Consider the following 15,582-nt stretch of genomic DNA (forward strand, 5'->3'; position numbering starts at 1 on the left):
AAACAAAAAACTATATTCATCCTTTTCTTTTGGGTGCTAGTACTAGTGTAAGTCAAAGATAGTATGATGATTCTCTCTGTCTATGTTTGAAATGAGACAGTCCTTTGACAAACTATGTATAGTAAAAAATAGTTGTGAATATCTTGTACATTTTTATTACAATATTAGTCAAGATAATGAAATATAGCTCGTCAAGCAAATCTTGTCACTAAAAAAAGGCGCGAAATTCAAATTTTCTATGGGACGATATCCCTCCGCGAATACATTTTTCAAATTTGCCGCCTCTTTCTACTGACAAGATCTGATTGACCAGCTGTAGGTATTTTTACGTAATAAGATATTTTAATTTCACGTAATGTTCGCATCTAATTTATGTATGTGCACGGTAAACAAACAAATGAATGATAAGAAAAGACAGACAGTGTTACTGAGCGGGAGGTGGGGCGAGGGGCGAGGTATAGGTAGGCTATGATAGGCTCTCGAGCGCCGCGCCGGCGACTGACGGACCAGCGCGGCGTATGTATGAATTTCGCGCCTTTTTAACTAGATTTTACTATTACAATGCAAGCTACACACAGAAATTTCTTATTTTCCATAATATGGCTGCGTATATTATTTTATAGTAATAGACTTATTTTTACTAACTCTAATTCAATATTAGATCTTATAGAACAAAAAACGTATATTAATTCTAAAGCATATATCTTATTCTTCTAGCTTTTTAGCTTGCCTATTAACTTAAAAATTTAGATATGTTGTTGGGGAATATTTAAACTTTAATTCAATATCGACAAAATAATTAGCTAATTGTAGTTTGACAAAGATGCACGTTAAAAAAATTTCTAATAATTTTACATTATAAAGCGTCATACATATTATAAACAATGGAACTTAAACATTGCACTTTAATTCAATATTAAAAAATCATTACTAAAAATATATAAATACCTAATTTATATCTAACGCTCGTTCTAACTTTTCATCATATATTGCAAATATGCTTAAAAATATGTCCCATATCAGATAAGTATCACTTTTTCAACTTTAGAATTATCAAAACTTTTAGTGCAAAAATCCGGTCCCACTATTGAGCTATTACATCACTAGATTATCGACATTAAATGTCGACTATTGCCCATCACTTTTCTGGCTGTGTACGTATTTAGAAACTTGACTCCGCCCCTAAAATTAGTGCGATAGGGACAACTGCAGCTGAGGCGAAAAATCCTGCGTAAAAATGACAAAAATCGAGGTTTCGTAGTCCTCTTTTTCCTCCTCCAAAACTTAACCAATCGTAACCAAATTTGGAAATCTAAATGATTATGAAATTATCTGTGTCGGACCGTTTTGCTTTTTTGGCTAATTGATATCAGTTTTGAATACCACGCCTCTCATTGCGGCATAGTCAATTAGGCCATTTTGGCCATTTTTGAAGGGCTCTAGCGCCTTAAAAAACAAAAATATCAAAAAAAGCAAAACGGTCCGACACAGATATTGACAATATTAATTTGTGTTGAAAAAATCATTGCTCTAGCTTCAAAAACCACGGAGGAAAACGAGGACTACGTTTGTATGGAGAAATGACCACTCCTGTTGGCTCTTTTTGATATTTTAAGTGTTGCGCTACGTTACGTCTGATTCGGCCTTAGAGCATTGAGTAACTGGAGACGCCTTGGCTGTCATTTTCTGTACAAAATAGTCTGCCGATTTCTGCGTGGGAGGGGTCAAATGTATGGTAACGTAATACAAATAGCCATGTCAGATAAACATCAGTCCATACAAAAATTGCACAATGTGCAAGGTTTTCGGCAGCGGGGTAAGCTCTTAAAGGCGACTCCGTTTATTAAATTCTCTTAGGATTCGGGGGACGGATGGCGGAGTCCAGTATCAGAATATAGGTCAAAGAGTAAGATCAAATCGTTTATGTTTCATACGTCGTTTTTAATGAAAAACGGGTTACGAATCGCGTTTTATTAAAATAAAAAATATTCAATTAAATTCACGTACAGTAAATGGAACCCGTACTTACCGTTCAATCGTTTGCCTCGTTAGTGTACGTATAGATAGTTAGGTATTATTTTGGATGGTCTTAATGGATGGTCTTCATGCTCTATATTCCCGTAACTAAACATTAGCTCCAGGCGTACCAATATAAATGTAACTCTTATTTACGTATAGTCGTTACAGTTTCAGAGGTCACTTTTATACTGGATTTCGTTGAAATATCTTTGGCCTGTACATTAATAACAGTCTCTAAATTCTTGTTACTTGCCGACCAAGCAGTCGCTCTACGGAAACCAGTATAACGGAGACCTTTATACCCTTAACAATTTTGCGTAACAAGAGATCACTATTATATTGGATGAGGCAATTATTTGACTAGCGATGTGTAATAATAGCCAAGCAGTCATCTAATGGATGTCGCCCGAGCGGGAAGGAAGCTCCTTAATGCCCTCTGTGACATTTTGCTACTTAGTAGGGTAGGTTCGTACTTACCGACGATACATTCTTGTTACATTCGCTTTGATCGGAATGTAGCGAACTTTAGCTACCTAATATGTCTACGGCACTGTTGCGCTTTCATCTTTTTTTTTTAATTTATTTATCATAAAGTACACAACACTTTTATAAACATTATATTCCTCGCCAAACTGCAATTGCAGTTTGTTGGCGAGATCGCGCTCATCTTCACAAACATACATATTATGCTATGCACTAAATACTAAACTTAACTTAAATACATACTATCCGAAAAGCGAACATGTCTCGAACATCTATGTCGTTTTTAACTGCAAGTCGTATTGCAGGCATAGGTTGTCATGTGATGCATGCAAGTTTAAAGGCGTGTGCACACCGGCTGCGTGTGCGTGACGTGTATGTGCGTGTGTTGCGTTGTCATCGACATAGATATCTAGGGACTGGCTTTACGGGCAATAATAATGAGGCATGACAGGGGCCAGTACAGCGGTGTGAAGCCGCTACAACGCGATTGGTTGTTGAGTTCGCATCACGCGCGCGATTGGTTGACGAGTCCGCAATACGCTGACTATTGGTCGCAACTAGTTGCGTTAGACTGCACGATTGGCTGGAATTCGTGAGTAACACCGCTGAACTAGTACCATTTTTAGTGCCCCATTAGCCCGTCCTCAGATATTATACGTCAATGTGCGTTGTGTGTATTCTATTATAACTTTTATTAATCAAAATATAAAACCATTTACAAAAACACGTAAGTACATTAAAATTATGCTATTAACACAAAACACAACTTAAAACTAAATATAAAATGTATACTAATACGTTGTATGTATACTAATACCTACAGACCCATAGGAGACGGCACACCGCTTGCGTGACATGTTCGTGTGTGGCTCCAACATTTTAGCGCACGTGCACATCACGCACACGCAAGCCGGTGTGCACAGGCGTGAAGCCGTGCTGATGCATTACGCCTCTGGTGTCGTTCGACCTTTAACCGCTGCGCTGCGGCTATTAAGCATCAAATTTGTCATCATATACCTAATTCAACACTAAATCGATTAAAACAGATAAAATTTGATAAATTACATGATTAACCTAAATAAATCTAAAGAGATTCAGCGTTCGTTTACAGCCGGTATCTTCTCTAAAGTAAAGGTGAATGAGTCAACTTTATTCAGTTCGTCGAAAGGGTGGGGTCAGAGATTTTTAAATAGGTAGTCTTTGCACTCTTTACAAGTACGGTAACTTGCGAACTATGACCTATATGAACGTATTGAATTGACGTATTCGTAAAGTCAATAAACGTATTCAATAAATTGTTGTGAAGTCATAATGTTACGTGAAATATCAAGCTCCGGTTTAGTTATCTAACTTCAATTATAGAGTGATGTCTGTGAAAAGGTCAACGGACGGAAAATACTATTTTCTATAATATTTTCATTATCTAAACGAAACGGCTTGTAAATTCGACTGTAAAATCCCCAATTACAGTGCCGTAAATATGTACAAACAAGCATGTATACTGAGGCCACTGAGGGCAATAAAATGGTGAGTGTCATGGAACACAAAGTTGAAACGAAGTTAAGAAAGGCTGGTGACATTCCTGCTCATGCTTATTGTTATGTTGATGTTCTTCGTGTCCGTGTCCGTCATCCTCTTTCTCCTTCTTTCTGAATCGTATGGGTTGCGACGGCAAATTCTTACACTTTTTTTCACCTAGCCCCCATCCGACAACAGTCTCATAAGGAACTTCGTTCCAAAACCAACAATCATTGATCCATCGTCGATTGCGATAGCTGGTGCCCCAGAGCTATGATTGCTAATGCTTACCGAACTGATTGCCTCAAGCCAACCAGAAGGTCAGGCGCCATTCATCGGCTTTCATGGCGACTCGTAAGTGTGATCTCCAATTGTGCTGTCGTTAGAGTTCTCGAGGCCATCACAAATAAAGGTGGCCATCGAAGAGGTATGAAAACCTTTCATTTATTTAGCCCGTTCTGAAAAAAAGTTACTTGATTATGATTAGGTACCTATTCTATAAAGTAAGTACTATGAATCTTTTTTGTAGGATTGTGAACTGATTGTTTTCCACGTCTTGACATTCTTGACGTTAAATCAGTGACCGATCGTAAAACATAGTGTTTCTATCATCTCCCTGCACACAATTAATCCACCCCCACTGCCATGGAATCCCTTCCATGCTAGAACCGAGCTAGATACATTGCGTAGTCACTTTCCTGGTTTTCCTGAGGCGATACGATAAAGCGATACGAACAACATCCTAGCTCGTACGGAGTCTGTGTAAACAGGAGGGCCCTTTGACTCGCTCTTTTCATCTTGAACGATTTACGTCTGAGCTTTTCAACAACGTAGACTAAACTCGTCCACTTTTGTATTGGCAATTACAAAGCAGTGATTCAATGGAGATAGCCACGCTCCGAAAAGATTGTTTGTCGAACGTACGTTTGAACTTAGAATTTGTTTTATTGAAATTGCTACACAAGTACACGTTATACGGGCCCGACACTATCATGATGTATGTATGTATATGCTTCCCTTGACCTTTACTGGTCTGTAGGTAAGTAATGTTTAATATTTTACTAACTACTTCCCACCGCTTGGTCGATGCAGAAATGGTCTCATAAATTAGCACCATCCTGTATGATAAAACCATCAGGTTAATGGATATCGAAGAACTGCATACTGTCTGTTATTCAGTAGAGATGTGGCGGAAATTGAATGCCAAAATGATAACGATGCCCGATATATTACCTACAATCTTTAAGACATATTCAAATAATCTAATTGAACTAGCGAGCGAAGTTCTTACATTCAACTCGTCAAATACTTTTTTATTTGCAGGTTTTTTTTCGAATCACCGACGACAGGTGTAAATACATTCATGATTAATACAGATATGTACGTATGTAGTAAGTTTTGCCTGGCCGTATGAAAGCTTTTATGGACTTATCTGTCTCTGCTCCTTTGCATAAAGCTGAAGAAAGTAGCTTTCTGTTAAGAAACATCCCACAACGGTCACTTCCTTCAGCTACGAAGAGTAACGACTAAGAAGAAAGTAATATTCGTAAACACAGCGGACATTTTGTAATACGCGAACACGCTACGCTAAGATGCCTCCGTAAGCCAGCTGAGCTACGGCTAAACCCTAGACTCATGCGTTCGGATTACGAGATTGATCTCGAGAGAAGTTTATATTCACGGTCGCTTTCGTATACTTTCTTGTAGGGATTTGTATCGTAAACAAGATTAAACGTAAGCAAGGCCAAAGCAGACCGTGTATTCGTCTTACTTACCGATCGATGTACGGAAACCAGTGTAACCCTCACCTAAGAACTACACCTAATCGGAGACTTACACTAACTGGTTATACTGAGCGTTAGACTCGTCTGTCGAAGCGATTGTAATAATGTCCCAGACCGTGTCGTTTGCGCACCCGCGCTCAGCTTATTGCCGCCCTGCGTACAATTGCTTTACCAATCCACTCCAAAACAGCGTAACCGCCCTCAACTCTTTTCTACACATACGCCCTTCTTTATCGGTGACAAATCCCTCCCTCCAATGAAGTTAGCTCATGTCGCTAAGGATAATTTTCTTCTCAACCAAACTCGGTTTTCTCTGATACTGTTTACTGAGATTGCGGTTGGGAGTTTAACTAACTCTACACACTTAGGGCTTACTATACGCCAAAACACACCATGTTTATTAACATATATTAAAATAAATTGCTGCATGCTAATAGTAAGTCATTTGCAAGTTTTAATATTTCACCTTTCTTGTGATCGTTTCGCTGGAATACAATTACCGCGCTGTAGGTCCCCGTTTTAGGAGCTATGCAAAAAGGTTCATTTCACACTTACAAAATCAACCGTTTTCATAGCTCTTGAGTGTATTAACAAAAAAGTGGATTGATAGTTGTTTTACTTATTCGCTAATTTACCGTTTTCAGTTCCGGGCTCCATAACATACGGGGTTAGAATCCTTTGCTTTGTTAAATGTGTGAAATAATTAGATACACACTAAATAATATCACTGTACTATATACTTCGAGTTACCAGTTCCATCAAATACAGTGTCATCACTAATTTGTTCCAATGCAATTCACTCTGCTCTCAGACTGCACTCTAATAGTATGCATCAATTGAGTGTTTCGCTCGCGCTATACAGGGTAAGCTATGCAAATATGTCATTGAGGGAAAATCAAAGCTTAACTAAAAGAAGTACGATGGTAATAACTAATCAATTTAGAAACCAACGCCTGTCGAGAATAGAAATACTCAAGTTAAAATAACAAAAACAACATTCGAACATTGTAATCTTGCAAGGCTGGTTATTGTTCTTGGGTTTTGATTTGCAAACAAAATGTGGCACTTTCCTTTGATGAAATATAAGATTAGATGTACATTTGCTCTTTATGAAATACCCAACCCAAGAACTCCATTTATTTCAGGTTAAAAAAATGATTTTCTTCATCAAAATTGTTGCCTTAGTTTAGTTACTTTATAAACTATCAAAAATTCACTTTTCGTCGGGTAGATTCACAAATCTCTGTTTTGACATTTTGCTGGGACATCAGTTAGCCGCGACCACGACCAGTGAAACCTGTGTCGAAACTTCGGTAAATAAAGGCAATAAAATAAATTCGCGATAGACCAGTCTCTAAATGTGAATGAATATGTGTATCAAATTAGTAAAAGTGACATTTTTGATTGTTCACTCTGTATCGCAAAGGATAGCTTCATTGCCTTATTAATCGAACGTTTCAGTTCCTGATACATATTGTTGTCGAATGGCATTAAACGAGGCGGACTGCGACCACGTATCTTGATTTCTCTTGAGGATAAACTGTAGGTACAGCCTTAAGTGTACCCATAGTGATATTAGTGATGTGTCGTTTCAAAGAATATTTCTGAATTAGGAAATATTAGGGAATTTTTGATATTCATCATTTTAAATTACAGTGGAATTATTTGCCTAAAAATGGATCACAGTCTGTGTATTTTACTGGTATTTTATAGCTGTTTCGCGTATTAACAATTTCTAGGGTTCCGTGGCCACGCGCAGTTGACTAGGTTCGAATCTCGACTGGCTGTAGTGAGTTGTATTACTTGTATTCTTTGAATGCACATTTTGTTACTTTCAAAATCGACGCTATGGTCCATTACAAGAAATTTACACATCTATTCTGTTATAAATTATGTTTAATTTTGTTCTCTTCTCTATTTTTGTTTATGCTGGAATATATTTTATATCGCCATTTTCAATACCCCTTAGCAAGGCTCGGAACCGGTTTTTTCTTCATACAAAAAATACCGGTATTATCACGTTTTTCTCGTTCTATGGTTTATTATTTCATTTTTAATGGGGCAATCTAATAATACGAAGTTGTTACCTAAATACATAATTCAGTCCCACGTAAAGACCATAAGATAATTAAAAATATTATATATATATATATTCCGGTTCCGAGGTAGTGTACGAAATTTCACTGCACATCACTACAACATCCACAATACGAAACTGAAGTGCACATGGTGGCGTAGAGCAATTTTGAGCAGTGGCTTGATTTGATTGCCTTTGCTCGCCTCTTGTCGCTACTCGTCTTGTCTGCGGGACACGTACATCACAAAGTAAAATTATTTCAAACCGGCCAAGTGCGAGTCGGACTCGCGCACGAAGGGTTCCGTACCATTACGCAAAAAAATTCCATGGACGCTGCCACGGGCACAGCTAGTTTTTAGGGTTCCGTACCCAAAGGGTAAAAACGGGACCCTATTAATAAGACTCCGCTGCGCTGTCCGTCTCTCTGTCTGGCTGTCACCAGGCTGTATCTCATGAATCGTGATAGCTAGGCAGTTGAAATTTTTACAGATGACGTATTTCTGTTGCCGCTATAACAACAAATACTAAAAACAGGATATAATATGTATATAAAATAGTGATTTTTTTGCCGTTTTTTGCGTAATGGTACGAAACACTTCGTGCGCGAGTCCGACTCGCGATTGACCGGTTTTTACTATATGACATACATTTCAGTTTATAATGACAAGATACTAAAGTACCAGTACGAGACTATGAGCCCGACAGTACCTAATGAATTATTCTAGTTCCCGCATTCATTGTGAACGAGGAAATTGTTGTATAAGCTTGTTTATCAGTACGCTAGGTCAGCAACGGCAAACATGTTATTACCTAGGCCAAACAGAGATCGGTTTGCTAGTCATTGTGACACGCAATATTCATGGGTAAACTAGCTTAGCGTGCTTCGCGTGTAAACAGTGTGTGTTGGTATTAGAAATACAATAGTGGACAATAATATAGTGCTAGGGAAAAGCCGTGCTGTTTCACACTCGCATTCGTTAAGGGGCCCACAGATTACCAGTTCGCCGGACGATATCAGCCTGTCATTTCGGTCAAAGGACCCCGCAGCAAACATAGGGAAAAGTGGTTTCAGTTAAATCTCACGAAATTTTGGTATGATGTTAATTTGGCTCACCTGATTATTTTTTTGTATGGGCACAACTCTCAGAAGTATACATTTAGAAATAATCAAGTATATAATTTTCTATTTACGCGACATGATTTCTAAAATCGATATATTGTTATGACACGCACTGACAGTTACTGACGTTATAAGTTGCAGCCACCAACTGTCAAGAGGAGGAATTACGTAAAAATGGTTAACAAACACATATTTTGTATAAAACAATTACATTGATTATTTCTGAAAGTAGACTTCTGAGAAAGTTGTGCCCATACAAAAAAATAATCAGGAGAGCCAAATTACCATCATACTAAAATTTCGTGAGATTTAACTGAAACCACTTTTTCCCTATGTTTGCTGCGGGGTCCTTTTGGGTTTAACTGACAGGCTGATATCGTCCGGCGAACTGGTAATCAGTGGGCCCCTTTACATTGGCTGCAGTTATTGCTGTTGCTCCTGTTGACGATCAATTGATAGTAGACTAAAAATATGTGACTGGCGAGTTAATCATGTTTTAAAATGTTTTGAGTCTCTCGGTAATTTTCTAGTAGTGCCATATATTAGAAAGGGACAGCATGTGGAACCGCTGTCAAACTTCGGTTTTGTAGGAAGTTTCCTTTCTGTACGGTATTAGTACTTACTTATTCTGTGCCTCGAGAAACTTTAATATAAGTACCTAATTTGATAGTATGAAAATAATCTCAAAAGGTTAAAAATAAGTAGAAACGACCAGCATTTATTGGCTACTCTGTATATCTTATCCCGACTATGATTAAAGTGGATTAAACGACTTTTCGAATTAATGGTTATCCTTTGTAAGATATTTATAATTTGTTTAGTCAATAATTCTGGTATACATATTTTTGTCAATCTAATTTCATATTATAATGGCCCTTCAAAGTATTCAAGAAATACTAGCAGCTTTGAACAGCTGTATCTCGGTAACTACATATAAGGTGTTATTGAAAATGTACTCTACTTTATATTGTATATATTATTTATATTTATTGTAACATACGTGTTTGTTGGGAAATTATGTTGGAAATACGGTTCCCGGACTTTCCATGTGGAAAACTCAGATTTGACATTTCCATGTAAGTACAATATTATTTATTTATTTATTTATTTAAACTTTATTGCACGATAACAAAATGTACAAATGGCGGACTTAATGCCTTAAGGCATTCTCTACCAGTCAACCATTGGGTCAATCAGAAAACTTGTACTTAGTGCAGGATTGTAGACAACGAGAAGAATTAACTCGCACGTTTAGCTATTTTTTTATTATAACAGACTCGTGGAAACAACCTCACGGGTCCACGGACTTAAAGGGGCCCACTGATTACCAGGCGGCGTAGCACGGTCGCGTTTTTATCCCTTGTCACCATGCCTGTCACGTTCTAACAAGTATGTTAGTGCGAAAGGGACACGCATAGTGATAGTCGATAAAAATGGAACCGTGCTGCGCCCGCAGGTCGCCGGACGATATCAGCCTGTCAGTTAAATTTGACAGCTCCGAACAACTGACAGGCTGATATCGTCCGGCGAACTGGTAATCTGTGGCCCCCTTAAGAGTGATCTAGATAGTTACAAAAACAACCCTAGTCAGCGTCTGTGCGCGATATTGCAGTGGACCGAGACGAGTTACAAATGCAATTTACGGCGGCCCCACTCCGACTTGCAGTAAATAACTTTATCGGCGCTGGACATTGCCGGGGCTGCTTAACTAGGGCAACCAGTACTTACCTTGCTCAGATGCTTTGGAATCTACAAAGGCTTGAGGACTTGACTACTTAACTGTTCATTGGTTGCTTTCTTAAGTAACTATTTAATAAAATAAATATCTGGGAGACCGAGCTTTGCTCGGAAAACATACAAAATATGAAAAATGCGCGTTTTCCCAGAGATAAGACCTAGCTACGAGTAGATCGGTTTATCGCCCCTGAAAACCCCCATATAGCAAATTCCATCGAAATCGTTAAGAGCCGTTTTCGAGATCCCTGAAATATATATACATATAAATAAACAAGAATTGCTCGTTTAAAGGTATTAGTTACTAGGTAATCTAAAGTGCAAAACGTAATTCAAGACCAAAAAAAGTAAGACAATGTTGCCACTGCAACAATTTGTTTGTTAAATAGTAAATTCATTTTGATAAATAATCAGGCTAAGATAATTTATTTATTAGTAATTTTATACTGCTACGATTCAAAAAAGTACTTTTATTTATTAAAAAAGTGGCAACATTTTCAACTTTGTTTGGTCTTGAATTACATTTTGCATTACCTAATTTCAATTCAATTTATATTTCTGTTGCTCGCTTTACTCGAGTTCAGAACACAACCACAACTAGACTGATATCTTACTATGTAAAAGTGAATTCGAGTTTGTTTGTGCCATAAAGTGAACTAGTGTTGTCGGATTTTACAGCATGTTTTAAGATTGCACCAATTAAGAAGCGCTAAATGCTATAAACGACCGTTCACCCACTACACCCGTCTATTTATGAAATGCCGGTAATCTATTCGAGATTTATTTGTGTAGCGATCTAATAAACAGAGTAATTGATATAATCGCACTGGCAAAAGCAACGTGGGCATATGAAAATAGGTGATGTATTTGAATAATGCCGGCATAGACATCTGGAGGTCGACACGGCATGAATGGCGGGCGTATTGGGCGCGCCGGTACTTGAGAAGAGATTTATTTCACACTTGGATAAAAATAAAACTGAGGCTAATTTTAACTATAAAGTAAACTAGTGATTTGATGAGTTTAATGTGTTTAGTAATAGCGTCATACTAAACGCCTACAGTTTTTCGTCTTCTTGTTGTGCCATGTCCTCATCGGACGCCGGCCATGTCCTCATCGGATGTGCCGTTCTGCTCAGGTTGGCAGCGTCATTAATATGAGTCCAGCCTTTAATATTCTCCATCCAGGCAAGCTTCCTTCTTCCTCTACTTCTTTCAGGTTAATCCAGTTCTATTCTTCATTATTTACAGTTTCTCATATTATAAAAGTTCCTCATCTCTCACACTTCTGAGAATTGTTAGTCTTCTTTATCTTGTCAAGCAGCTTCAGCCTCTGGTGAGCTGGTTGGAATGCACTGATACAGCGCTGACGCTAACGACTAGGTACCTCCAGCAGTCAAAATAGCAGATCTGATTTTTTTACTTGTAACCAAAGAACTCTCCAGAGCTAAACTTGACAATTTGTCTCGCTCCTGTATTATCTAAAACGTATGTGATTAAACAAGTCTTATTATGTATACTAGGGTGGTTCAAAAAACATTTTTTTTTATTTTCCGACGGGCCATCCCCTTATTTTGTTACACTTATTATGCTGATAAAATACACCAAGTTTCGTAATTTTATCTCAACTACAAGGGGGTGCTCAACCACTTTGAAAATTTTGTATGTTGTATGAAAACCAAAAAACAGAAGTATTTATTATTCAGATTTTTATTTAAGTATCTGTTTTCACATTATTTGCACATGTGATGTATAAGTTTTTAAGTAGAAAAACAGTTTTATTTCTATTTTTTATAATTTTTCGAAAAGTAAGATTTTTAGAATTTCACCTAAAAAATCATAAAAAATAGAAATAAAAATAGTTTTTCATCAAATAACTTTTAAATCACACTTTCAAATAATGTGAAAACTACTACTTACATAAAACTGAAAAAAATAATAACTTGTTTCTTTTGTATTTCATACAACTTTGAAAAATTTCAAAGTGTTTGAGCATCCCCTTGTAGTTGAGATAAGATTACAAAACTTGGCATATTTAGTCAACAGAACACGTGTAATAATTGTAATAAAATGAGAGGGTGCCGCTTTTTCTAGCTGGAGTTTGAATTTTTCCCATACAAACGTGAACCACCCTAATGTATACACAAACCTTAACAAAATGAAAGTTAGTAACTACTGGGCCTGGGCTTAATAATGCAATAGAAACCCGGAAATAATGTTTACCACTTACGTTATGGCCTGTTTTTACATTGATTAGTGTTATGTGCGAGTTCATACATTTGCTACTAAACACAAGTGGTAAATGTATGAAATCGCACTTAACATTAATCAATGTGTAAACGGGCACTTAGATTGCACGCTTTTTATCTCCTTTTTAGGGATCCGTTGCAAAATGTTAGGTTAGGTACCCTTAAAGATTCGCCATGACCGTCTGTCAACGGCTCAGCTGAGAGGCCCTTAGCAGTAGCAGTTATAAATTAGTTATACTCATATCGACATAGTAGTAAAAAAAAAACTCGGGTACTCCGTCGTATTAAAGTATAAAGAAGGTTTTTTTTGCACATCTAACTGATAGTGTGGGGTGCCAGATATATACGTCACGATTTATTAGACGAAAAATCGTTTATACCCTTTATACCTATTGAAATCCTAGTATCAGCTACGGAACCCTACATTGAGGATATCTCGATAAACTTTATAGGTACCTACATAACATCGTTGTTACTCGATAAGGCAAGCATTACCACTACTATCTGGCTGGTCTGTTTTCTGAAATTAAATGTCCGCTGCAAAAGCGGCTGAAAAAATAATTCAGTCCGACCTATCTGGACTTTAAATTATGAAATGCAAATCGACGGACTAATCTTGTTTAAAGTGAATTTACAGTAAAAGTTACTAAGATAAATGAAATCTTGAAAAAAATGCAGTATGCATCTTTAATATGTTTTAAATGATATCAGATTTGTAAAAGGAAATAGGGAGCTTAAAATAAATGTCGTTATATCGCGATGAGGCTAAATGGAACTCTCTACTCGCGGACCTTTTAGCCCTGCCTTATCCTACTAGGTTTTAGACTATGTTATCGAAAATATATTTACTTCATTCAAATTAGGGACAATAGTTTGTTAATAGGATAGACGCAAAAAGGTGTCATTATGCAACTTCTACGGAAAATACTACATTACAACTTGGCACAGTAGTGTATAATTTGTAATTTTCAACGTGACCTGTCTAACTACACGCATGATATCGATAATATAGTGACGTAAACGAACCGTAACTTAACATTCAACCGCCAATTATCAGTGTAAACAAGCACTTGTAAATAAATTCAACCAATCTAATTAATTATTTCACAATATTTATAAATATACTTAACAGGTGTTTATCTCTTTTGTTTCAGGTTATTTATTATTTAAGGAATTCTGTGAACAGACGTCAGAAGAACCAGTGCCACATTTAAAGTTTTATGAAGAGGTAATTTTGAAGTTACTCAAAAGTTACACTTTGTCTATGATTACTGTTCTATAGCCTAATATTATGGACTCTTAATTTCACAGCTCCACAACCCCAATGGAAAGTGTACGAGTATAAAGTTTATTTTATTTATAGTTTAATTTGTTGGCAGATTAAATTATATGAAAAACAAGAGTGCCCAGAAGAAAGGCGGCGAATCGCGAGAGATATATATGACAATTTTATAATGAAGGAATTATTAGCACACTCACATGTAAGTATCCTTGATCTGCAAATGTGTCTGTTAGTGTGGCTAGCAAACGTTCAAATGAAATTACATTACTCGCCGACTCTATACATATATTCGTACATTTTCCCTATAATAGAGTGGCCGTATAAGTGAATCAAGATGAGCCAAAAACTTCTCTTCGCCAGGCTAAATATTACAAGTTTAAATGTTAAGTGCCGTTCTAAACACACATTAAATAATAAGTAATATCGTCATATAAGTAGTAGTAGTTAGTTATACTGGGCATTTTCCGCAAATCGACAACCATTGTGCCTAATATTTTGCGTGAAAACGAGGTATGTATATAAGTAATATTAGAAACATCTAACTTTGCCTAAAACATAGCAAAAGTGAACGTCGACTAATTGCACGGTAACCCTGCAACGGAGCGGGGTTGCAAATCCTCTGCAATAACGAACATAATCCCCAGACAACATGAGATGATCGCAGGCTAGCTGCTATCGTGGCTTGGCTCCAGCTCTACTAACCATTCGGGTACCATGTTTCAAACGGTGAATTTAATTAACAAAACAGATCAATACCTACTAGTTAGAATATGTTTGGTTCATACTTTCACAATAAAACACATTATACAGGCTGTGTCTGACCATGGGGCTTTAAATCCAGGGCTCGATTCTACTCGCTAAACTGAGCTACTTTTATTATGGCACCAACCCCGAAATCTCGAAAAAAAAATTTACTTTTTCATACATTTTGGCTGATCAGCCAAAACGCCAAAAAAATTTCCCCGATTTTAGGGTTGGTTCCATAGTAAAAGTAACTCAGTTTAGCGAGTAAAATCAAGCCCTGGATTTAAAGCCCCATGGTCAGACACCCCATGTATACGATTATTAATACCCATTGATGAAATTTCCAATTCACTTGGTATGAGCATATTGAGCATTGTAATATGAGTAATGTTACGAGAATGACCTGACTTGTTGACGAACACAGATGTTTTATCGGGCCTACATAGATAAATAATATAATTATAGCTATTGAAAGATGAAGAAAACACATTCAGTGCCAGTGCGAGCTACGCGCTACGGGCGTAGCCGATAGCAAGGGAAAAACCGTATATATATATATATAGCGAAAAACGG

The 15,582-nt window shown here is 37.1% G+C and overlaps 1 protein-coding gene across 2 annotated transcripts in view; it reads left to right on the top strand.

The window, feature by feature from the left end:
• LOC134670199 (G protein-coupled receptor kinase 1) overlaps positions 1–15,582 on the top strand; it is an 87,840-nt gene that overhangs the window by 34,342 nt on the left and 37,916 nt on the right. For both annotated transcript variants that reach the window (XM_063527905.1, XM_063527906.1), the window contains exons 3-4: positions 14,138–14,211; positions 14,363–14,464. In XM_063527905.1, the coding sequence (XP_063383975.1) occupies positions 14,138–14,211; positions 14,363–14,464 (176 nt within the window). The remainder of the gene's footprint in view (positions 1–14,137; positions 14,212–14,362; positions 14,465–15,582) is intronic.

Source organism: Cydia fagiglandana, chromosome 13 (genome assembly GCF_963556715.1).
Source record: "Cydia fagiglandana chromosome 13, ilCydFagi1.1, whole genome shotgun sequence".
NCBI classification, from domain to species: domain Eukaryota; kingdom Metazoa; phylum Arthropoda; class Insecta; order Lepidoptera; family Tortricidae; genus Cydia; species Cydia fagiglandana.